Genomic DNA, 24,927 nt, shown 5'->3' with positions numbered 1-24,927 from the left:
TCCCTCATTTGACACCCATTAATGAATGCCTGCTCTGTTCAAGGTGCTGGACTAAGCATCAGGAATATGAAGCATGCAGTGATGAATAAAATAACCAAATCCTCATTCACTGAACTTTATATTCTTCTGGGGAAGATTGTTTTGTAAAATGACACAGACTAAATAAATTTTAGCTGAAAATATTGTGAAAGAAGGTTCAGTGCATGTTACTCCTATGCCACCATGTAGCTCATTATGAAGTTGCTAAAAATAAGTGTATTGCCAACACTGTACAGTAGACGTTTTAAGTATTTTGTTTAAAATGAGTTATTTCTCAGCATTATTTGAATCTGGATTTTATCATTCATTATTTTATCATTGTACATGTTCGCCTTTTATTCCAAGGATTCTTAAGCATTAAACTTCAAAAGTGTTGAAGTAGAGAAAGGCTTGGAGACCTAATTATTTGAGGAGACTGATTTATTCCCTGGTCACTTTTTTCCAAACAGAACTTCTCTGAGTAATTTTTTAAGTTGCTAATGTTGCTTCCAGATTGAAGTAACATTTTGTAACTTATAAGGAGAAACTTAATGTGCCAAAAAGTTTTTTCTCTATATTCTAGTAAGATGGTGTGCAATTCATGTTTGTGTGTATCTATGCATTTCTTTGTGAGTCAATCCAGGAAGTCAACTAGTAAGTGAATAGTTTGTAGCTGCAAAACTCATTTGTATTTGAAACCCTTGTCAATTAACTTATCTGTGGGTTTGTGCCTCAGGTTGCTTGTGGTGGATGCCACATGCTTGTTTTCGCCACTCCGAGAAGTGGTGTGGTCGAAGAAGTTGACTTAGATGAAGGAAGCGACTCGGGCTTACCTGCATCGCCTTTTCTACCCTTCAGCGATCACACCTCAGGATACGCACTACATAGAACTTTATCAGCACGTGTACGGCGACGAGAAAGGGTACTTGGGGCCTGTTGTCTGTAATAGTCATGCCTGGCACAGCAGAGAAAACGAATTAAATATCCATTTACTTTTTTAAATAAAGAAGGGTCTTCTCTGAGAAAACTTAAAAATTACCTGAATTAAGGGCTTACAAACTTTTGAGTTGAGAGCTAAGGAAGCCATTAAATATACCCATTAGGAAATTCAAATTATCCTGGAGAACCTTGGTTTATAGACAGAGGTAGTTACCACTTTCCCACCTCACTGCATGCTGAGCTAGGTGCTCTGCTGTCTGTATACTGACTTCTATTTTGCTGTTAACTTTTAGTTAATGCCTCAGAGCATACACTATAAACAGTGACACATAGAAATCAAAAAATAAGGACTTAAAATTGAAAGAATGTTCATTCTCCAATTAAATTTAGAGATTTATACTGTGCTTTAAATTTGTTATTTCAACAATACTTATGTTTTAAAAAAAAATACCTCCCCCAAAGAAAAAGTGAAATAATTTCTTTTTAATTTTCTATATCTATTTTTACATCTTTTTTCATTTTGTATTTTTGTCATGTCAGTTGTAATCCCCATGGACTTCCCATCACCATTTCACCCTGTGCCCTCACCATAGTCCCATGTGCTCTTCCCACCCCAGGTTTGATCCTGTTCCCCTCTCCTTCCTGTAGAATGTCTCTGGTTTATAGTTAGTTGATGTTTGTTTTTATTTTATTACAATTGTGATATATGTTTTTTTTCTTGATTTCTTACATTCCTACTATGACTAAAACCATCCGGTCTTTCTCTTTTTCTTTCTGGCTTATTTCACTAAGCATGATGCTTTCTAGCTCCATCCATGTTGCTGCAAATAGCAGGAATTTGTCTTTTTGATTGCTGAGTAATATTCTATTGTATATATACCACATCTTCTTGATCCAGTCATCTTTTTTTTTTTTGGCATTTGGGTTGATTTCCCACCTTCCCTATTGTAAATAGAGCAGCAATGAACATAAGGGTGCAGGTGTCCTTTTGAATTAATGTTTTTGTGTCCTTTGGGTCGATACCTAGGAGTGGAATTGCTGGATCATATGGAAGCCATTTTTAGCAGTTTGAGAAACCTCCACACAGCTTTCCCTAGTGGTTGTGCCAGTTTTCATTCCCACCAGCAGTGTAAAAGAGTTCCTTTTTCTCCACAACTTTGCCAACATTTATTGCATTTATTGTTGCTAGTTTTTTTTTTTTTTTAATAAATGCCATTGTCCCTGGTGTGAGATGTTTTCTTATTGTGGTTTTGATTTTCCCTTATTACAAGTGATGCTGAACATTTTCTCATATGCCTGTTGACCGTCTGTATTTTCTCCCATTTTTTGGAATGGGTTATTCACTTTATATTTGTTAAGTTTCGTCAGCTATTTGTATATCTTTATGATCATTCCATTATCATTAGTATTGGGTGCAAAAGTTTTCTCCTAGTCAGTAGGGTGTCTTTTTGTTTTTATAGTGTCTCTTTTGCTGTACAGCTCTTTAATTTGATGTAGTCCCAGCTGTTTATCCTTTCCTTCACTGTCCTTGGGTGGTGTATCTTTAAAGATGTTACTGTGGTGTATGTTACATAGTGTTTCATCAATATTTTCTTCAATATTTTATGGTTTCTGGTCTTATGTCTAGTTCTTTAATCCATTTTGAGTTGGGCTTTGTGTATGGTGTGAGGTAGTAATCTAACTTCATTTTTTTTTTTCACGTAGCAGCCCAGTTTTCCCAGCACCATTTGTTGAACAAACTTTCTTTGCTTCTTTGTAAAAGATTAGCTGTCCATAAAACTGTGGATTTATATCTGGGCTTTCTATTCAATTAATTGGTCTGTAAGTCTTTTCTTGGTGCAATACAATGAAGTTTTGATTATTATGGCTTTATAAAATAGTTTAACATCTGGGAGTGTGATACCTCCATTCCTGTCTTTCTTAATCAGGAGAGCCTTCAAGTTTTTGGTTTTTTTTTTTTGTGACTCCATATTAATTTCATCAGTATTTGTTCTATTTCTTTGAAAATGTCATTGAAATTTTTATTGGACTATCATTGAGTCTATAAATTGCTTTTGGTAGGATAGCCATTTTAATTATGTTAATTCTTCCAATCCATGAGCAAGGGATGTCTTTCCATTCCTCTGTGTCTTCCTCTATTTCTTTTAACAATGTTTTATAATTTCCTTTGTAGAGGCCCTTCACCTCTTGTTAGGTTTATTCCCAAGTATTTGATCTTTTTTTGTTTCAATTATAAAGGGAATGGTTTTCTTGATTTCTTCTTCAGATAGTTTGTATATAGGAAGGCTACTGATTTTTGTGTGTTGACTTTGGAACCTGCTAATTTACTAAATTGGTTGATTATTTTGGTAAGTTTTTTTTTTTTCCTGTAGATTTTTTGGGATTCTCTATGTATATTAAGTCATCTGCAAATAGCAATAGTTTTACTTCTTCTTTCCCTATTTGGATTCCTTGTATGCCATTTTCTTGTCTTACTGTTCTGGCTGGCTAGGACTTACAGTATTATATTGAAAAGCAGTGGTGAGAGGGGACATCCTTGTCTTGTTCCTGACAGGATTTTAGCTTTTCACCATTGAGAATGACACTGGCTATGGGTTTGTCATATATGGCCTTTATTATGTTAAGGTATGTTCCTTCTATCCCAAGAATTTCAAGAACCTTCCTCATGAATGGATGCTGGACTTTTTAAAATGCTTTCTCAGCATCTATTGATATAATCATACGGTTTTCATTTTTCTATTTGTTGATGTGTTGGATTACATTAATTGATTTTCGAATGTTGAACCATCCTTGTGCCCCTGGAATAAATCCCACTCGGTCATGGTGGATTATGTTTTTGATGCATTGTTGGATTCTATCAGCTAGTATTTTATTTAGGATTTTTGTATCATTGTTCTTTAGAGAGATTGGCCTGTACTTTTCTTTTTTGTATGTTGTCCTTGTTTGGTTTTGGTATTAGTGTAATGTTGGCTTCATAAAATGTAGATTGAAGTATTCCTTCCTTCTCAGATTTTTGAAAGAGTTTGTGTAGGACAGGCACTAGTTCATTTCTGAACATTTGGTAGAATTCATTTATAAAGGTGTCTGGTCCTGGGCTTTTGTTCTGGGAGAGAGATTTGATGATTTTATCAATTCCGCTGCTTATAATTGGCCTGTTTAGGCGCTCTATTTTTTCTCTGTCGAGCTTTGGATGATTGTAAAGTTGTGGGAATTTGTCCTTCTCTTCTAGATTGTTGAACTTGTTTGCATGTAACTGTTCATAGTAATCTCTTCCTATTCTTTTGATTTCTGCTGTATCTATTGTGATTTCTCCTCTTTTGTTTATGATCCAATTTATTTGTGCTTTTTCCTGTTTTTTCTTTGTGAGCCTGGCTAATGGTTTGTCTATTTTGTTTATTTTTTCAAAGAACCAGCTTTTCATTTCATTGATGTTCTGAATTGTGTGTGTGTGTGTGTGTGTGTGTTTTCTTTTATTTCTGCTTTGATTTTTACTATTTCCTTTCTTCTTTTGGCTTTTGGGTTTTTTGTTCTTTTTCTAGTTCTTTAAGGTGGGACATTGGGTTTTTTTTTTTTTTCAGTTCTTCCTTGTTTCTTGATGTGTGCCTGTATTGCTATATATTTTCCGCTTATAACTGTTTTTGCTGTGTCCCATATGTTCTAGAGGGTTATATCCTCGTTTTCATTTATCTTGAGGTATTTTTTAATTTCTTCCTTAATCTGTTCATTAATCCAGTGATCTTCCAGTAGTGTGGGTTTAATCTCCATGAGATAGGAGTGTTTCTTTCTTTTTGTGGTTTACTCCTAGCATGATGCTTTCATGGTCAGAGAAGATAGTTGGTATGATTTTGATCTTGGAGTATTGAATAATGTTTGTCTTGTATCCCACTATGTGATCAATTTTGGAGAATTACCGATGGGCACTTGAGAAAAATGTGTACTCAGATTTATTTGGGTGTAGTGTCCTGTAAATGTCCGCAGGCCCTTCAGGTCTAGATCCTTGTTTTAGAGTGCTAATGTCCTTGCCTATTTTTTGTCTTGTTGATCTATCCAGTGGTGAGAGTGGGGTGTTGAAATCTCCTACTATATATTTTCTCTGGTGTCTGTTTTCAGAGATGATAATAATTGTCTGACATATTTTAGTGCTCCTTCATTTGGTTGAATGTATGTTGATGATTGTTATGGCTTCCTGATGTGTTATCCCTTTAATCACAATGTAGTGCCCATCTGTATCTCTTTTTACCTTTCTTCAGTTTGAAGTCTGTTTTATATGATATGAGTATAGCTGTTCCTGCCTTCTTTATTGGTCCATTTGCTTGTAGGATTATTTTCATCCTTTTACTTTCAATCTATGTCTATCTTTTGTAGTTAAGTGTGTGAAACAGTTTTTAAAGGAGACATTCGTTTCAAAAAAAGTACTTTAACTCCGAAATGTATTCTTTTTCGAGGTAAAAAGGTTAAGTTAGACTTTAGATTAAGAAAAAGTATATATGGGAAGATTGAGAACTATTCCATTAGTATTTTGTAATCATTTCTGTCTCATGGGTGATTTTTTCATTTCTCAGGAAAAGCTCAGAAAACACAAACCCACTTTTCCCCAATCAGGTGAAAAACAGACTTCCAAATTGACAATTTTGAGCAATTTAGATACAGAGACAACAAAGCGGTTTTGAAAGCCCTTAGGAGTTACTAATAGTGAATATTGTGGGACACTGGCCAATTTCAAAATCTCTCAATTACTTTTAGCAGCCTCAGGGTAGGTTATGCTAGTATTAAATCCATAGCATCATCCAACAGTTTAATCCCTTTTATTTTAAAGGAGAAATCCCCGGATTCCCTGCGAATGACTCGGACACTACCTCCAATTGAAGTGACTGCTGCACCACCTGTTTGCTTTTCCCCCAGTGTAGTTCCTTTCCGTCTGCCTGCAAGTCCTCTGCCAGAAAAGAAGGTGCCCGAAAAGGGGGACCTCTTGCAGCCAGTAGAACCAGGTAACATTTGATAATCTTTTAACCTGCTCTCAGGAGAAGTGTGCCTTTTATTCTTAGTGTTTTCATGTTTACTTTAAGATCTTTTCACCAGTTAAATTGTTTTCTTCCTAACTAGTCACATGTTTCATTTTAACTCAGATCCTGGAAAACTCTTAATAGAAAGTGTGGCCAGATGCCCTAAAAATCCCACATTAACAACAGTATTATGTTTTTATAGAGCATTGTGTACTTTATTTTTTAAATTTCATTTCCTGTAAAGTTTTGCTTTATTTCCTTTAAACCATGAAGCAACCCTATGAAACAGACATGAGTTATATTCTCCATTTTTATAAATGAGAACAGCAATGCTTAAAGGAACCAAGTAACTTACCCAAAGTCACTTAGTTTGTAAGTGAAGTAAACAGGGTTTCAGTGCAAGTCTTCTGGACCTATGTTAAGTTCTGCATTTAGTAGTAGAGCACAGTTAGTAAGAACATGGAATATGAAGTTAAGAAGATGACCCTCTCACACTCTAACTCCAAGCGTCATATTTTTCTTACAATCTGCCTTCAAACTTTTGGCTATATCATCTTTGCCTGGAGTGAATATACCCTTTCTTTGTGTGGCTATATTTCTTACCCTTATATTTAAGCTAAGTGTCACTTTCCTAGCAAGGTCTTCCCAGACCACCTATCATCATAATAAAGATTCTGAATGACTAAGAAAAAGTAACTTTTTATATGTTGTGTGCATCCTTCAAAACATTCATTAAAAGGGTTTCAGTGAACAGTCACAAAAAAACAAGGGATGACTTTTGCTTTTGACCTAGTCTTAAAGTTATGCGTATCTTCTCATTCAAATCTCTTGAAATGAGAAACAACTTTTCTCAAGCCCTACACTTCTCTTTTCCTTGTACATACTGCTCATCAGAATCTCTTTGCCAGAGTTGTAGGGCTGAAGAGCGCCAGTGATTCTTATTGTGAAAGGAAACATAGAGAAGCTGTGGGTCAGATGCAGTAAAGTGGCTTATCGTCAAGGTCCAAGTTGCAGTTACCTTAGGGTCCATACCCGAGGCCCATGATTCTTACCCGAGTTCCTGAGCCTTTACTACCTCAACTTTTGGCCTAGATTCCAGATCCTGAAGATATAAAAAATTCTCTGTCCCATGGTTATTGATCTTTGGAACCCGGATTAGAAGAAAATATAGATAAATATGTGCATTTATTGACAAAAAGATAAAATAGATCAGATGAAGGCAAATTCATAAGCAAAAAAATATTTTTTACCTGTTTTCCAAATCCCCACTGCTGGCCTTCTCAAATCTGTCCTGTTCAGCACATTCCCCCCAATCATCCTTGAATGCAGTTCGGCTCCCATCTGCTCCAGTGTCTTCAGAGGATCCCTAAGTTTGTGAAAATTTCTCCTATAATTACCACCTTTCATAGCTTCTTCTTGATAGCTTTTTTCTTACCATCTTAATTTAGATTACAAATGTGCAATCTGTGACCCAGCTACCTGTTTTTGTACATAGTTTTATTGAACCCAGTTAGGCCTTTTCTTTATGCATTGTCTATGGTTGCTTTTACACAGTGGTGGCAAAGTTTAAGTTGTGGTCCACAAAGCCTAAAATCTTTACTGTACGGCCTTTTTATAGAATATTTGCCACCTCCCGATTTTGCTCAAACAGAGCTGTTCACAATCATATTTAGTGGAGTCAAGACACTGTCCTGAGTGGACACTTGGTGCCAAAAGGGTCACTGTCCCTTAGTTTCTTCATGTGTTCAGTGGCCGTATAATACTTATTGTTATGGGGTTAGCCCTACATGTGTAAAAGCGTGTTCTGGCACGCAGTAAATCTCCAGTGCAAGCCATTCTGCTGTTTCTGTTTGCCCTGGGCTTCATCCTACCACACACACCACCTCCTCTGCTTCTCACACTGATCCTTCCTTGCACCTCCTTATGAAATGTCTCCTCATTCCCACCATTCTGATTGGATTTGTTATGCCTCTGATGTCATCTTGTCATATTTTATATTCACTTCCAGACTATAGTCCATTAAGAATTTGCAGTTATTTAAGTTGATATATCCTGGATAGCATCTCACCTGAAACAAACACAACTTGATTTGCATTAAATCCATTTAACAAGGGAGAGATCAGTGAGGACTGGCATCTTTAGCACAGATTTCATTGAGGAATTGAATTATATATAGAAAGTGTATGGGGGCAAAATAATTGAAAAAAATGTAGTCAAAAGAGCTTATATTATGTTTTATGATACAATCTTGCAGTTTTCCATGAGAATTTGTATCCACTTATACTGGTTTGCTATTGCTATAAAAAAAAATGATCCTAGAACTTAGCAAGTTAAAACAAGCACTTCACCATAGTTTCTGAGTTAAGAATCCAGGAACAGGCTAGCTGAGCGGCTCTGAATTAGGGTGTTAGAGTGGTTGCATTCACATTGTTGGATGGGGCTAGAGTTGTGGAAGGCTCAGCTGGGATTGGAGGTTCCTCTTCCATGCGCCCTCATGTGGCCGCTGGGAGAAGGCTTCACTTCCCAGCACATGACCTTCTCCCTTGAAATGCTCAAGCATGGCTTCCCCTGAGCAAGCGTTGAGAAGGAGGGAGAGGGTGGGACCAAAATACACACTACAATGGCACCGTAGTTACACCTGCTTTATTTTATTGACTGTATAATTCAACCTGGTAAAAAAGTGGAAGGGAAACTAGATGAGGGTATGCATAGCTGGAGGTTGGGAGTCCTTGGAGTCCTTCTTGGGAACTGGCTATCACAGTGTTCAATCCCTGAGTAATATTTGACCCAAAGAAATGGCGTTTACCTATGTGAATTAAGCAGTTGTTATCTCATCAGTATCAAAGTCTTTAAACTTCCAAAATGAGATTTTTTAAATCTCTGTGAAATTTCACTGTGAATGAATTCATTTCCCTTAACATGAGGTTATAGAAACCTTTTTTAAAGATTCATTTTACTCAGTTATTTATGCATACAAGAGCTGGGATGTGGCCCAGAGGGCAGGAGATGAGAGGATTCACCAGAGAAAGAGTGGGGAGCAGGACAGGTGGACTGCTGAGAGGAGCAGCAGGCAAGACAGGATAGGGCTGCCGCACCATATGGATGGCTCCCTGGCGGGCATCAAACTCCTGCTTCATTGGCTACCAATAGGTCCATAGTGCCGAGACTTAACCCCTTGTGCCACCAGGGAGACCCAGGCTAAAGAAACCTTAATAAAATTATGCCTATACTTTCTATTACAGAATAATCTGTGTTAGTTTGTTGTCTTTCAATATCAATTGAAATCTAAGCTTTTTTTCCTTTGACTCATTCAGATTATTCTGAAGATAAAATGGCCAGAGAAAAAGAAACAGATAATTCTTCAGCAGGAGATACAGAGAGTCTTGGAGAAACTACTGATGTCTTAAATATGGTAATGGTTTCATTGAGATATAGTTATACACAATAAATGTCATCTCAACCTGTAACCTGTATTGTATACCATTAGTATACAATTGAGAGTTGCTGTACTGCTCTCTGAACTGTGTCATATTAATTTTATTTATATATGTTTAGAATGAATAAATATAGAATCATACATTTTTTATTCTTTTGTTGACATGCATATTTTAATTTCAGACACACATGATGAGCCCAAATGCCAATGACAAGCCATTAAAATTGTCACCAGTTCAAAAACAAAAGGTATAATATGAAGAGTTATTATCATTATGGTGGGTAAGAACAGTTTAAATTACTTTATTCCCTGCAGGGCTTCTGGAAAGCACATTTGAAATGTAAGCATTCACTTTCTTTAGAGTTAACAGCACACAGCGTAAATAGCCTCGGCACTTGTTCTGTTGGTGTGTGTTTTCTGTGGTGCAAAAGTGTCAGTGCAGACATTCACACTCTGAAGTCACTAGGAAGCCATACTCTCCTTAATGTCAAGGCACAAGATTATTATTGCAATTCTTAGGTATTAGAAGAAGCTGCTGTTATCAGAATGGTTTTGGACTTTGCTTAAGTGTGACTTTGGGGCGTTACTGTGCTGACCTTATTGCATGATAATATCTTTTCCAACTTTCAAATTTGGTGGTTTAATGAGAATATTCGACAGTTCCTTTTCTAGTGTTTGGAATGAGCTTTAGTATATCAAAAAATTGATAGCATAAAACCAAGATTAAACATTTGGAAATTAGTCAGGAACCACGCATGGGTGATAAAGCAGACACCTTTAATGAATAGCAAATGAACAGCAAGAAGTAGTAGTCTGTGGTTTTCACAACACTGGAGAGATAAAGGCCTGACCTAAAATCCTTTGCTTTTTCTAGCTTTAAGGACTAGTGGGGTGAAAGGATGAGGGGTTTGGAGATTAGAAAAATAAATTGGATGAATATAAATTGAGGGAAGAAGGATATAGAAAACATTTAACTTAATTTCTTGTGCCTTTGCCAGATTGCTAAGCCAGAACTCCTTAAAATCAAAGTCACTGAAATGAAAGGGAATCTTGCTAAGTTATAAAAATTTAGTGCCAATCCTCATTAGTCTTATCTGTATTTTACTGTGAGGCATGGTGAAAACCAGCATTCCTTTTGAATATGGAAAAGCTGTTCTCTACACAGTTGCGGAAGCTAAGTGAATGTTGACTGACTGCCTACCCAGCCACACTGTTAAGCAGCTGTCTTCTGCGTCTTTCCTTAGCTCCCAGGCTCGGCCCCTTCTGTGCAGCTTAACCGCACGATTGAAAGAAGGGCATGTGATTTTAGAATTCATTTCTGACAGTGACCTCTGTCGCTCTTAAAGCCCTGGAAAGAATTGTGACTTTATAAAGAATAGCACCTAGAACTAACAGAAAGGAAAATTTGCTTCCTCTAAAACTGATAGTATGGGGTGGCCAGTTAGTTCATTTATCAGTTAGTTAGAGTGTGGTACTCATAAACCTGATATATATGTACACTGTACATTGTCCTTTTTAAGTAGAGGCCTGGCCAGGCCTGTGCTAGACAATAAAAAATATTATATTTCTATATATTAATTTTGACCTGTATGTCTTAAATCATTTCTGTAGCAAAAAGTGACCTCTTCTTAGGCCAAATATCCATCACAATTTATAAGAGTTGCTTTAGCGAGGTTTTATATGTAGAGACCCAATTTATCAAACATTTCGGCTTGTAAATTTTAGGTAACAATTTGATCTAAATGGTCTTAATATTTCTTTTAATTATCAGTGTTACATGCCATAGTTTTTCTTAAAACTCCTTTTTACCTTTAGTAGTTTTTCTGCATAGGAAGTGGCTTTTATAAAAATTATTACAATATTAAAGCATATAATAAAAGGGTCATAAATGTGAAGATTTTGTTTTAAAAGGAAAAAGTATACACTTTATTTAGTATGTAGATTTTAAAAAGCTCATTTCCAGTTTTTATTTTAGTTTCTGTTCGCCTACAGATAAACTATTTTCCCATTTTTACAAATTTCACATCTTCATTCCTTTAATTTTGGAATTTTCATAGAATCAAAATATCAGAATTTGACAAGTACTAAGACCTAAAACTGAACGGCACTGTATCCAAGAGATGCATACATTTTTAACGGTATTTTGCAAAGTCTGGCTGGAAATGTAGTGTACTTAAAGATTGATTCAGGTTAAGAAAAGGAATAGAGAATAAATAGTGATGGTATGTTAGTAATAGCAAAGTTAAGGCAGGTGCTAAGAATTTGAAAATTTAACATGTTACTAACTCAGAATTAGTCAGACCATAGACTTAGTAAAATATCTGGTAGAACTGGGTATGTTTATACTCCTAGTGAAACTATAAGTATTTAGTAGATAAGTTACTTTGCCAACTAAAAGTAGCATGACAATTACTTCAAAAAATTTACAGAAACAAGAAACAGTTGAGCAACTGAAGCAGTGTACAGTTCATGCTGAAAGTGATGCTAGTAATGAATACGAAGAGCTGTCCCCAAAACTGAAAGAAGGGAAAGCACATAACCAGCTTTTGGCAACAGGAATGTACATGGCGCAAGAAGCTGTGACTCTGGAAGCATTTTCAGATGAGTATGTAGATAATGTGACAGGCCAGCCTGCGCCTCAGGCCGAAATCTTCCCAGAGGGTTTCCAAAGAGCATTATTTAGATGCCCAAGTAGGTATGACCTCTATTCAGTTAGTAGTAGGGAAGTAGTAAGGGGAAGCAGTGGAAGATTCAGTAAGACGTACTCAGAAGAAGTAGACTATGAGAAGGAAACGGGGCCGGAGCAGACAACAGGTATGAAGGATGTGAGACAGAGTGAAAAGAGCTTTAAAAATATCAATGCATTCTTTGACAAATCGCCAAGTAGAAATGTGAATTTCGAAGATGAAGAAAACAAAGGTTTCCATAAGGAATGTAGAGTGAGAAGGGAAGAGCTGTTCCTTGGTAGTGAGAGAGGATTGCTAGGTGACCCAGACAGTTACTGGGAAGGTGAACTTCACCGGGCTACAACTGAGTGCTTCGAGCTACCTGAGTCGGTAGAATTTAGTAGTGGAGAGAAAGAGGATGATGATGTGGAAATTGACCCAATCTTGTGGTATAGCAGACATTTTATTGAACATGGATCTGAGGAAGAGCCTGAGCACAGAATATACAAATTCCTGGCAAAATACGATTTTAAGTGTGACCGCTTGTCAGAGATTCCAGAGGAGCAGGAAGGAATGGAGGATTCAGAATCAAGTGAAATAGAGGAGCGTGAGATAGAGGAAACTATGAAGGAACCTGAAGGAAAAGAGGAGGAAGTAGAGATCCTGTCAGATGACCTTACAAACAGAACAGAGGTGAGTGAAAGCGAGGGAGAGGTAGTACGGGAGGCTGAGGATGTGCCTGAAAGTGGGGGTGGGGGGGTCTGGAAAAAGGGCAATTCAGGAGTGGAACAGAGGCCAAGTGAGGAGGGAAAGAAGGTGAAAGGCAAGTGGGGAGCAGAAATGGAGAGCCTGAGTAATGGAGAGAAAGATCTAGAAGAGGAGGAAGAACTGGAGCAAAAGGAAAAGGCACAAGACCATCTGGAAGAAAGAAAAGGGGAGGAGCAAGGAGAGAGAAGTGGGCAGGAAGAGGAAGAGATAGGTGAGGAGAAAGAAGAAGAAAAGGAGGAAGGGGAGGAGGGAGAAGAGGGGAAAAGGAAAGAAAAAGGACTTATGGAAGGACAGAGGGGAGAGAAGAGAAAGGAGGAAGAGGCAGGTGGATGGAAAGAGGAAGAAGCAGAGGCAGAAATGGAGGGGGGAGGGGAGGAAAGAGAGAAAGAAGAGGAGGAGGGGGAAGAGGCAGGGGAGGAAGGAGAGGGAAAAGGGGACCAGGGGGTGGAGGGGGAAGAAGAAGGGGGTCTGGGGGAGGAGAAGGGAGAAGGAGGCCAGGGGGAGGAAGGCGAAGAAGGGGACCAATGGGAGGAGGGTGGAGAAGAAGGGGATCTGAGGGAGGAGGGGGGAGAAGGGGACCAGGGGGAAGAGGGGGAAGAAGGGGATCTGGGGGAAGAGAGTATAGAAGAAGGGGGTCTGGGGGAGGAGGGGGAAGAAGGGGATCAGGGGGAGGAGGGGGAAGAAGGGGATCAGGGGGAGGAGGGGGAAGAAGGGGACCAGTGGGAGGAGGGTAGAGAAGAAGAGGATCTGGGGGAGGAGGGGGAAGAAGGGAACCTGGGGGAGGAGGGAGGAGAAGAAGGGGATCAGGGGGAGGAGGGGGAAGAAGGGGATCTGGGGGAGGAGTGGGAAGAAGGGGACCTGGGGGAGGAGGGGGGAGAAGAAGGGAATCTGGGAGAGGAGGGGGAAGAAGGGGACCAGGGGGAGGAGAGGGAAGAGCAAGACCAGGGAGAAGAGGGTGGAGAAGAAGGGGATCTGGGAGAGGAGAGGGGAGAATGGGGCCAGGAGGAGGAGGAAGAAGGGGGATGGGAGGAGCAAGAGAGGGAAGGGGAAGAAGGGGAGAAGGGAGGAGAGGAAGGGGAGTGGAAAGTGGAGAAAGGAAGAGCAGAGGAGGAAGGAGAGGGGGAAAGTGAGTGGGAGGGAGGGGAGAGGGAAGGTAAGGTCCGGGAAAGCAAGGCCTGGGGTGTTGGGGGGTGGGAAGGGGAAGAAAGTGGGAGGAGAGAAGAGGAGGAGGAGGAAGGGAAGGGCAGTGAGAAAGAGGAGAGGCGATGCCTGGAGAGAGGTAATAGGGAGAGTAGGAAGCAGGGAAGACAGGATATGGGAAGAGAGTCCAAGAAAACAAGCACAGTCAGGGCATCTCTGAAGTGTGACAAAGATAAGGCGTATCACAGTGAGTTTATTACTGGTGCAGAGGGAAAGCGGGTAAAGCATGAAGTACAGAGCTTTAATATGACAATGCAGTCCGAACAATTTGCAGAAAATGAGCCACCAGGCTCCAAAACATTCTGGAATCATGTATTACCACACTATTTGGAATTGAAATAATAAAGTTCAAATTTGATCTGATTATTTCAACCAAATAGCTGTTGCTCAAACAGCTTGATCACCTTACAATCATTTTATAAAGCTGATTTTATGTCATGATTATGTGTGGTACAGTAATGACCAATAAAGATAGCCTGAGGCATTGGCAAATGTGTGGGTCCTCTTACGATATTTTGTGCTGTATTTCCCCTAATTATAAGCCTACAGTTGGAAACTATCAAAAGGTCATAGCAGATAGTTTAAATCTTATGTTCCTCATTAAAAACAGGTTTGGCATATAGGATAGAAATCACTATAAGAGTACTGTGTGTTTACCAATTCAATCCCTTTTAAAATGTCACAGAGCCTTGAGTGCTGTAAAAGCATCTACTTCCAGGCATCAGTTGTTAGGATGTGTTTACAGTTTACCATCCATTAGAATGTTTTTTCTAAGAATTGATGGTATTCAAACAAAGGACTCACATTTGAACAGGTGCATTGGATGATAACTACAGCCTTTCCCTGAGGTTCTTTCATGCTGACAGGACACAGTGACATGAGCTATTTAACCACATTTGTTATTCACCTAAGAATTGTTTTAAAGAAGAAAAATTACACTTTAACATTAATCTACTTTTCTAGAAAGCATTGTTCTTTTAAAGCTAGTTCTCATATATCTCATCTATGATTCTGTATTTCTAAAGTCCTATGATTCCTGAGCTTCAACTGTACTCTCAGCATCTCATTCTGTATCTGTTTTTCAGAGACGTTCTGTAATTCTTTTCGATGGTTGCTTATCAGGATATTTCAAGTAAAATAAAAGCTAACTATATATTTCAGCACTTGTTTGTGAATAGAGAAATTAATACTAGATATTGAATTTTACAGAGGTCAGATTTCCACTGATTTCAATCTTCCATAAAATTTTCAGTGTATACAGTACAACTTCATCTGAGTGTTTATTCTTACGCTCCCTTTTCAGCTGATTTCCTTCTGCGATCCTTTCATATCTTGGACATGAGGGATTTCTTGCAATTTCTCTTATCGAGGAAATTCTTAAACTAAAAGTTACTAATGTTAGGGTGTGATAGTCATCTTTCTCTGAGGACATAATGAGCCAGCAATAGCAGAGTGATGTTCTTAAGATATACCCATTTTGGTATTGGGGGTGGTCTAGATAACCATTTTTAAATAGCATTTCATAGCCATTTTCTCACATTTCCTTGGCCAAAAATTCTGTATGTTTGTTTAAGAAGTGCTGTTTCACGCAGGTCTAGCTTTCTGGTCAGGAGAACACCACCTAGTTTTGAGACCTGAGTTAATACTTGGTTACACAGGTTGGAATAACTGATTCTTCCTTTCCTGCCCTCATCTACTGGCTGGTCAGGCTTTCCTTGTAGTTTATCAGTGACCATTTATGAGGCAGGTATGAGTTATGCACGTAGAATTCATTGAGTTACAGTTTCAAGTGAGGACTCTGGCAGAAACACACTCAGGTAAGCCACACAGGTATGCACGCAAGGTGTTTTCTATTGTTTTCTATTGTTTCACTATAAAGATACGTTCTGCACCGCACCTGTATTAAAAACAAAATGCTACTGTATAGAAAGGTGCTGCAGTTCCTTTCCCTCCTTCTTTCCATTATCGAAATTAAATGTGATATTACATGCCAAGTGCCTGCCACATAATTTTGTATTTGGTCCATGTTATTCATTCAACAAATATTTATATACCAAGCACCAAACAAAAATACAGAAAATTCCCTACATCAATTGTGTCTCAAGAAATGAGGGCTGCTCACAGTCAACCCCCTGTTGCCCTCTTAACTGCTAGGGACATTCAGTGAGTATAGGTTTCTTGAAAGAACACCAGGTAAATGGATTTTGTGTGTCTCTAACAATGTTCTTTGGTTTCTCAGCATCCCCTTGTTCTTAGCAAGACTGCCTAACGGTCTAAAAAAAAAATCTGAGTACAAATCTTTGGCTTTCCTGCATTAAAATCTTATTTAATAAGAAGAAACTGTTTTTGTGCGTGGGTTTGCAGACAGTAAGACGTGGCTTCTGATTCAAGCAACTCTTAGTTATTTCTGTAGACTGGCCTGAAAATTGACTGGTACAATAGAGTACTTCAGGAGAAGCAGATCAGCTGCCTCAGATAGTAAGAGAGTGCTTCCAGAGAGCCATGGTGAAATGTAAACTGAGTCATGAACATGTGACCTGAGTCAGGTGAAGGAGGAAGAGGGGGCTGGGCGTCGGAAGGGCACCATGGCAGTGGCAGTGTGACTTGGGCCCTTTGGCCGGAGAGAGAGAAAGTGTGTATGTGTTTGTAAAGGAGATTAAGCCTCACATATGCGGGCTTTTGTAACTTCATTTTGGCAACAAGTTGGAGGATGGATTGAAAGGAAATAGTAACAGAGCTTGGGCTACCAGTTAGGAGGCAGTTATAACAGACCTGGCAGACTGTCAAGGCCAGAATACTGGTGACAGAGTTAGGCATGCAGATTATTGAGAGATTTTCAGGGATAGAACTGGAGGGCTTAGTAAAGAGAGAAAACACTCCTCTTGATTCTGGCCTGGAGAACTGGGTAGAAAGAGTGCTTGTCCTCAAGACTGAGAACAGAGAAGTAGAAGCCAAGCTAGGGAGACAGAGGCTTACTGATGTGGATGTTCAGCAAGCAGACACACGCTTGGGTTTGGAGCTCAGAGGAAACTGCTAAGTGCCACCAGCTTACTTATGTAGTTGAAAATGTAGAGTTGAATGAGAGACAGCATTCCTCGTATGAACAGAAGAGAACTGAACTGAAGACAGGATTTAGGGAAACATCCGTTTGATAAGGGAGAGGTTGGAAGCCGTTATTGGGAATGGAGGTGTTGCCCAAGCTGTGAAGGAGCAATGAGAGGGTCAGGGAGAGGATGACCAGAGAGCTGGGGCACATGAGCAGCCCACATGAGCAGCAAAGGGTGAGCTCCAGGAAGTCTGCTTTGCCAAGAAATAGAATCAGAGCTTGACTTTGAAAATTGTCAGAGCACTAACTGACATGTTACTCAATTTGGGAAGGGACATTTACTCTCAGAAAAAAGTCCTAAATTTGTATTTGCTATTATGCTATATGATGGTACATCAGAATAAAATCTCATTCTAAAACCTTGAAATTGAGATTTGAAAATAAAGGCTTTCCTACCTGATAATGACCTAGATATAATTTTATGCTCTATTAACCTTTTTGGACAACATTTTCTATCCAGTATGCCTTTGTCAGGATTTATGGCATGTCTCAATGGCAGCACAAATTTCATGCTTTATAGTTTTTCCTTTTAACTTAAATGAAATCTCTTAAAGTCCGGTACATGCAAAAAAGAGTACATACATGTCTCACACAGGCCTAGCTCGATGTTTCCACACACTGAACACACACATAGTATCAGCATCTACATCAAAAACAAAACAGACAAACAAACAAAAACCAGGTTCAGCTCTACAGAAGCTCCCCTTCAACCCACTTCTAAACATCGCCGGTCCTCCCCGCCCCCCAACCTGGGCGATCACTAGGACTTTATGTGGCCTTTAGATAGCAGCCTTGAGTTTTTCGCTCATGCACTGTAATTGTATTCATAAGCAACCCAGAACCTCGTGAGGGGAGCCTTTGGTTTCTTGATAATTCCCATGAGAAAAGTGAACAAGCAGGTGAAAGGCCGCAGCTTACGTGTGCTGTGTCGGGCCAGTGAAAGAGGGTCCTTTTGTGTGAGCCAGGCCCATTCACTTTCCCGTGGTCCTAACACAGGACACGTTTCCTCTCTCCATACTCTGCTTCCCATCTTGCATGTTTGTTTTGTTTTGTTTTGTTTTTTTACAAGAATGTATTTAAACTTTCCCCTTTCTTTTTATAAAATGACAGTAATTCTGCCACTCTCTCCTAAATTGTTTCGGTTTGAAGGTAAGTGCCACATGTGATTTAAAGTAGTTGTTCACATGTATAGATTCATGTTAAATGTGCTTAATAAGTGTAACTGTGAAAACAGATGATGTGATTTCTAGTGAAAAGGTCATTTTCTGAGTCTTCTCAAATTAGAAAATGACACAGTTGCAACAGTTCTTCGTGGGTAGAGATTTTCTTAAAGTCAGTGGGGAGGTGGTTCCCTATGAAAGAGATGTCTTCTGTTGATTTCTAAAATGAGGTGAAACTCCATGTTCCCTTTTTATAATAGCACAAGATCCTGTGGCTACATGAATACCTTAGTTAGCTAAGCCAGTTGAAGCTGACCCTCGGGCTAGGGTGGTAGCTCCCTCCAAGTCAAAGGACTGAGCTTGAGGACAGCTCACCAGCCCTGCCTCTGGGAGACAGATGGGCCCAGTGTGAGGTAGTCTCGAGAGCACCACTCTTTCCAGTGGGCCTTTCATTCGTGTGTTCTTAGCAGCCACAAATCTTAAACCCAGCAATATTGCTTCCTGTTCCTTTCCAAAGTGATGTTGGCGATAATTTTAGCTGCCCCATGTGCATCTGGCATGATACCCAGTGTTAGTTCCTTAGAGGGGATAATTTTAGCTGCCCCATGTGCATCTGGCATGATACCCAGTGTTAGTTCCTTAGCAGGGGGACGCTTTAGCTGTCTTTGTAAGTGTAGTTGCCTGCAGTTAACTGTTTCCAGCCTCGCGAGCTGCACATCCTTTGATACAGCTGCCTTGCTCCCCTCTCCTGCATCTCCTGCGTGACCTGTGGTTAGCCACGTGCTCCCAGAGTAACTTCTGAAACTCTTTTTAAATCTCAAGGCTACACTTCTGGATTGTCTGTGCTCAGTGGGAATGCTATTAGGCCACACCCTCGTGGCCTGAGGATACCACTTAATACCTCTGACTAAGGTGTGAAATATAAATATATCCTCTATCTGCGTCAACTCTCATTTTGTATTTTGCCAGAGAAAAAATGTGAGTTAATAGAGGCAATATTTTCAAAGCACCCACTTAAGGAGTCTGCTGTTGAGTTGAATGGAATGTGAAGGGTGTATCATCTGAGGCAAATATGGCCACAGTGAGCTTTGAAAAAGCCGCCTTCTAGCCAGTGAAAGGTAGTGATTACTTACTGCCTCCCCTCTTGTAGGGACCATTATATCTTTAGTGACGTACATAAATGAAAAGCATAGGGAAAAAATCTGGTAATGAGCCTAGCAATAAAAAAAATTCCACTCAAGATATAAAACTGAAGGAAAAAACCTCAGTATAGAATAAAAGATGAAACTTACTATTTTCTGCCTAAATGCATAAGCGCATCATTTACTACCAGTCTATCATACCGACAGGTAGGCTATTTTTGTAATCTGCCTTAGCTGGCCAGTAATCAGATGGGCCAAGTTCTACCTTTGTTTGGTTTCCTTCACCTTTAGATAACTAAGTTCAAATCATTTAAACTGTGTATGTCTCTTTATCTTTTTCCTGGAAAGTAAAAATTATACTTAACTCTTGTGAATACCAATGAATGGTACTTCTGAAGTCAGTCTACATTTGTGTTTTGGAATATAATGTAGATAGGATTGTGCTATAATACTTAAATAGGTATATAAAAAAAGCTTTGAATATCTCTTAAATGTACAAGCACTCTTGAGACAACCCAGAAAAATATCCACATTTTCTTCCCTTTTAACCATGCCATAGGTGCTTAATAGAATTTTGGGACTCTTAATAAAAAACGTTGAAATAGAGCCACATGCATAAAACCTTTGGCAATATAGAAAGTGGACAGTCAGCAAGAACTACACAGTATTTTATGTCTTTGACTTCAATGTGTGTTGAGATGGTTTGATTATTTATGCTGGCAGTATAAAATCCATGTTTTTAAAAATAAAAACGTTAACTTTTCCTTGGTGACTATCAATTTTGTCACAGAATGACGAATTTTCGGAAAATGAGGGGCTAGGCGATGCCGATGACGTTAATGACAACCTGGAAGAGGAAAAGAAATCTGTGAGAGACCATGAACATCCTGAAGATGATAGCAGCAAGGCAACTGAAGAGATGTCACCAGCCACTGAAACGGTATAAAATGCTTACGCCCTGAGGTCCTGCCTAAGCAAAAGTGTGCGGGTCCCCTGCTCCCCACAGAGGGCAGATTCCAGCTTCCTTTGGGAATAGAAATACTTCAGTGAGTGTACTTTTGTCACGTGCAGTAGGAAAAGCTTTGCAAGCGTATGAATCAGCACACTTTGTCCCTAGCCCTCTTTCCCCAATTCTTGGTAGCATTCTTTCCCCAATTCTTGGAGCTCTCTGCTCCACCTTAGCAAAATCAGCTGATAAGGGCTAGCATAGAACACTGTTGAAAAACTAACCAGAGTTCAGCACTGGATCCTTGAAATGATCGAATGGCACAAATGGGAGGTATGTGTGTATGTGTGTATACAGTCGTGTGGGTTTATCTGTAGGCAAGTAAGAGGCATTCAGCAGAATTGGACACAGCCGTGTCCATTCGGCATTCAACTAGTCTACATGAAAGAACTCATAGGACTACGAGGTACCACTAAGGAAGAGAAAGCCATCCTGCAAGTGTAGTGAGGGCTGTCAAACACATATCTTTAGGTTGGTGGTTTTGTGTAAGGGTAACCCTGCTAGGAGACAAGCAGAAAGTTCTAAATCATTCCTTTGCTGACACTACTCTGAAATAGTAACTGTGTTGATTTATTTTCATCTTCCCTGTTTGGGCCTCTCGCATAGAATACTGAGTTACTCATTGCTTCTTGCTGAAGAAACCTGCCATCACTAAGCTGTGCGCTTGAATAATTGACTGACTTTTACTCCCATCCCCCTCTTCGCTGACATAGTCATTGAAACATGCTTTTCCTTTTTATTTGAATATATACCTGCAAAACGTGTGTGTGTGTGTAATTTAATGTATCTAATGCATGCATGACATGCATTTGTGTTGTAGAGTTTATTCTCTTCCTTGATTCACTCTTTCCAAGACTCCTTCCTCTCAGTAAGGGGAAAAAAAACAAACAAACATGTTCTAGCAGTTATTTTCTTTCAGAGGAGGAAAATGACTTTTTATGGAAACATTTGTGAGTTTCTGTTAGGGTAGTTCCTAAAATTCTTTAACCTACAAATCATTAAACTCCAATTTGACACTGTAGAATGTTGAGCTAAATAATATACCAATTAATGTTCTTGAGTCTGAGTAGAATTTTTAAATCATGCAATTTTTTTAATCATTCAATTTTAAGCTAAAAGATGGATATTTTACATTTTGGACTCGTAAGAGTCCAGGGAAATGATGTAATTGTCACATGTTTATCTTGTTGGTTAGCAGTCAGCTCTGGACGCTGCTTAAAACCAAGGCTAAGTTTTCTAATACAGTAGAAATACATTTTTTTAAAAGATTTATTTATTTATGCATACAGAACTGGGGTACAGGCCAGAGATGCGGAGGGTGAGAGGATTCACCAGAGACAGAGTGGGGAGCAGAACAAGCAGATCGAGGAAGTACACTGCTGAGGGGAGCAGTGGGCAGGTCAGGAGAGGTCTGCCTCGCCATGTGGATCTCCTCCAGGGCAGGCGGGAATCGAACTCATGCGGAAGTGGCTTAAGCTTTTTAGTGCTGTGCTTTAACCCGCTGCGCCACCAGGGAGGGCCCAGAAATACATTTTTTTTATTATATATTTTTTTTTGTTTATAGGCCAAAAGAGTCAACCAGGAGGAACGAGCCATTCACGAATACAATGAAAATCCAAAAGGTGTGAATATGTTTTATTTCAGAGCATGTGTTTAAAAAACTAGTTACTTAACATACATACAAAGCACCTGCATTTATGTGTGCAAGTGTGTGCTATGACTGAGCAGTTAGAGCTGTCACATATTTTGTTTATACTTTGTCCTGTCTCACAGCTCTTGTAGCCAACTATGACATGTGAAGTCAACGTATTCTGTTCTCGTTGATAACTACCACAGGTTCTTCACCTAAAATATTCATGTTAGCAATGGCTGCTTTTATGTCAGTGTTAAGAAGCTTAGAACAACCTTTCAACTACTTTATTCATCTGTGTATTCACTTTTATTAAGTGGAACTTCTGCTTCAGACCTCAAGTCACATCTCTGGGAGCACTATACTCTTTCTTGTGACGAGGGTGACCCAGAGCCACTGTAGGACATCCTGTCACTTCCCCCAATGCTCCGGGAGGCCTAAGGCTTTGGTTCTTTCCTGGGCCTAGCTCTTAGTGTCAGAGAAGAGGTGTCACAGAAAGGAAATTGTGATCACCCTTGAGATGACATACCCTTTTTTACTCCCAAATCAGCTGTCTTTTTCACTGGACAAGTCCTTCATTAATTTTCTTCATCATCACATCACGGTGTTTTGTCATTGAGTTCTCGTTAAAAACAATTGTTCTAATAGTGGATATCTAAGCAGAAGGAATAGTTTCCTTAATCCTGTTTTCCTCCTGACTTCTTCAGAAAAAGTAGTAAGTTAATACTTGAAGCAAAATGTTAAAATATTGACCACCTTATATATTCTTAGCATAAAACCCAGAGTGTTAAAATGAAATTAAATGTAAACTTCAAGTAGTTTGTAATATAAAATTAAAGCAATGCATCTACTTGAGTATAGCTTAAAATCTTTCTTCAGCTATGTAACGTGTGGGTTAACTTGAAACACCAAAAACTAACATGTTCCTTGAATTCAAAAAAATTAAATATAACTAGGTTAATTTTTTTTTAAAAAAAAGGAAATTTATATCCTATAGAAGTTTGCCCTGACATTTACTGTTACCTTTGTAGCTATATTTGGATACTGGTCATCTAAGTATTTACGTTGATCAGTTCTTCCTGGGCATTTGGCCTTAACTAAACTTTTTAGGAAATACACAGTATAGTCCTTGTCCATTACTCTAGCGGTAAGCTATTTAAGTAGTTATTGCTCCATAATTCAGGGTTGGTAAAGTTTCACTAAAAACATAAGGGCTTTTCTTTTTCCCATTAGTTAGTTAGAAAAAGTAGTTCTAAATATATATATGTATATATATATTCTATTGTAGGAAACGTGTACGATTGCGCAAAGAGTGGTACTTCAGAAGATGCTAAGAATGTAAAAATGTCAAAAAAGGTAAGCAAAATGAATTCTTTAATGTTAACTCTGAAGTATTGAATGATTCTTTTTGCATTCCATGTGGATATCTATATAATCTTAACTCCCTGAATAATTTTTATGGCCCCAAGATGTGATGAATTTCACATTTTTAACATACCTATTATTTATTGGACTTTAAATTATAAGTTTAGTTGCTCTGCCAGAATTTAGTAGCATTTTCCTTTCAATCATTCCATCATGTTTATTCATCATAAAATAAAAGATAACTATATACCAGAGACATTTTGTGGGGGTGGAGTGGGGAATGGGATGAAAAACAGTTGGGGGAGGGAAATGTACTGGACTATGGTGATGGCACACGGGTGATTTGGTGATAGGAAACCCAAGGGGATTGCAACTGAGATGGGAAAATACACAGAAATGTGTAAAAATAAACTATTATAAAAATTTTTAAATAATAAAAAAGATATATTACACAACTCTGTTGTTTAAGTTATAAGAGTATAACAATCATCAGCATCTAAAAGAAAATAAGGCAAAGCCAAGAACACAGAGGATGAATGAAAAAAATACAGATGGCCCTGCTTAGGAAACATTGCAACTTGTGACTTTACTTGCTCCCAACTGTTACTCCTGTTTTAGCGGTGTTACAAGTGTGATATATGTTTCCTTGGAAATAAGTGACTTTTGCATTTGCAGAAGAACTTTCCTTAATCATGAGGCCATGATTCAGGGTACAAGCATTAAATGGAAGAAGAAGAAAAAAAAAACAAAACAAAACAGGAAAAGCCCTTGTTTCTGCACTTGAGATCTCAGCTTAAATGTCATTTTCACCTAGAGGCCTTTTGTGGCCAGCAACACTTCTGGAAAGTGTGATGTCCCATTATTATTATGTCACATAACACCCTTTTCTTACCCTTCTTAGTGTTAAACACAATTTGCAGTTATACAGTTATTTGTGTATTTATTTGCTTTATGTCTCTCTCTGTCCACTGGTCATTGGTTTTATGGGGATAGAAACTTTTCTATTTTGCTTTCACGTGTGTCTTTAGAATTCGGCATAGGTCCTGGTACGTGGTACATTCTCAGTAAATATTTTTGGCTGGCAATAAGTTGTAAAATGTAAGAGCGTAAGAAAAAAAGAAAGGGTGAAAGTAAAAGTGGGAGCCGCCCTGTCTTTTACCCTCTCTGAAGGTAGGTTCCACTCTGCAAACCTTTCAGAATTAATTCGCGATTTTAAAGTTATTGTGACCTAGATCCCATAGTGTTATCTTTTACCAAAAGTTACTCCATGATCATTTTTACTTTTATAAAAATTATGTTTGGGTTATTATACCAAAAAGAGAGTTGTGACTGGGCTCAAAGGACACTTTGCATTTATTATCCTTCAAAGTTTAACATATATTATCAGAACAGTTGACAAAGGGATAACAGTTGACAAAGGGAAGTTTTAGACTCTCTGTCTAGAAGAACAGATCATTTAACACATACAACACATACTGTGCCATGCTT

At 38.7% G+C, this 24,927-nt stretch overlaps 1 protein-coding gene across 1 annotated transcript in view; it reads left to right on the top strand.

The window, feature by feature from the left end:
* RPGR (retinitis pigmentosa GTPase regulator) overlaps positions 1-14,372 on the top strand; it is a 30,788-nt gene extending 16,416 nt beyond the window's left edge. The window contains exons 10-17 of the mRNA XM_012730272.1: positions 755-940; positions 5,774-5,945; positions 9,275-9,372; positions 9,579-9,644; positions 11,826-12,014; positions 12,615-13,904; positions 13,944-13,998; positions 14,053-14,372. Coding sequence (XP_012585726.1) covers positions 755-940; positions 5,774-5,945; positions 9,275-9,372; positions 9,579-9,644; positions 11,826-12,014; positions 12,615-13,904; positions 13,944-13,998; positions 14,053-14,372 — 2,376 coding nt within the window. The remainder of the gene's footprint in view (positions 1-754; positions 941-5,773; positions 5,946-9,274; positions 9,373-9,578; positions 9,645-11,825; positions 12,015-12,614; positions 13,905-13,943; positions 13,999-14,052) is intronic.
* The last annotated feature ends 10,555 nt before the right edge of the window (positions 14,373-24,927 follow it).

Source organism: Condylura cristata, unplaced genomic scaffold, assembly GCF_000260355.1.
Source record: "Condylura cristata isolate star-nosed mole 26May11 unplaced genomic scaffold, ConCri1.0 scaffold00027, whole genome shotgun sequence".
NCBI lineage: Eukaryota > Metazoa > Chordata > Mammalia > Eulipotyphla > Talpidae > Condylura > Condylura cristata.
Note: the sequence above shows the minus strand (reverse complement) of the source record. Positions and strands in the feature narration are given on the sequence as shown.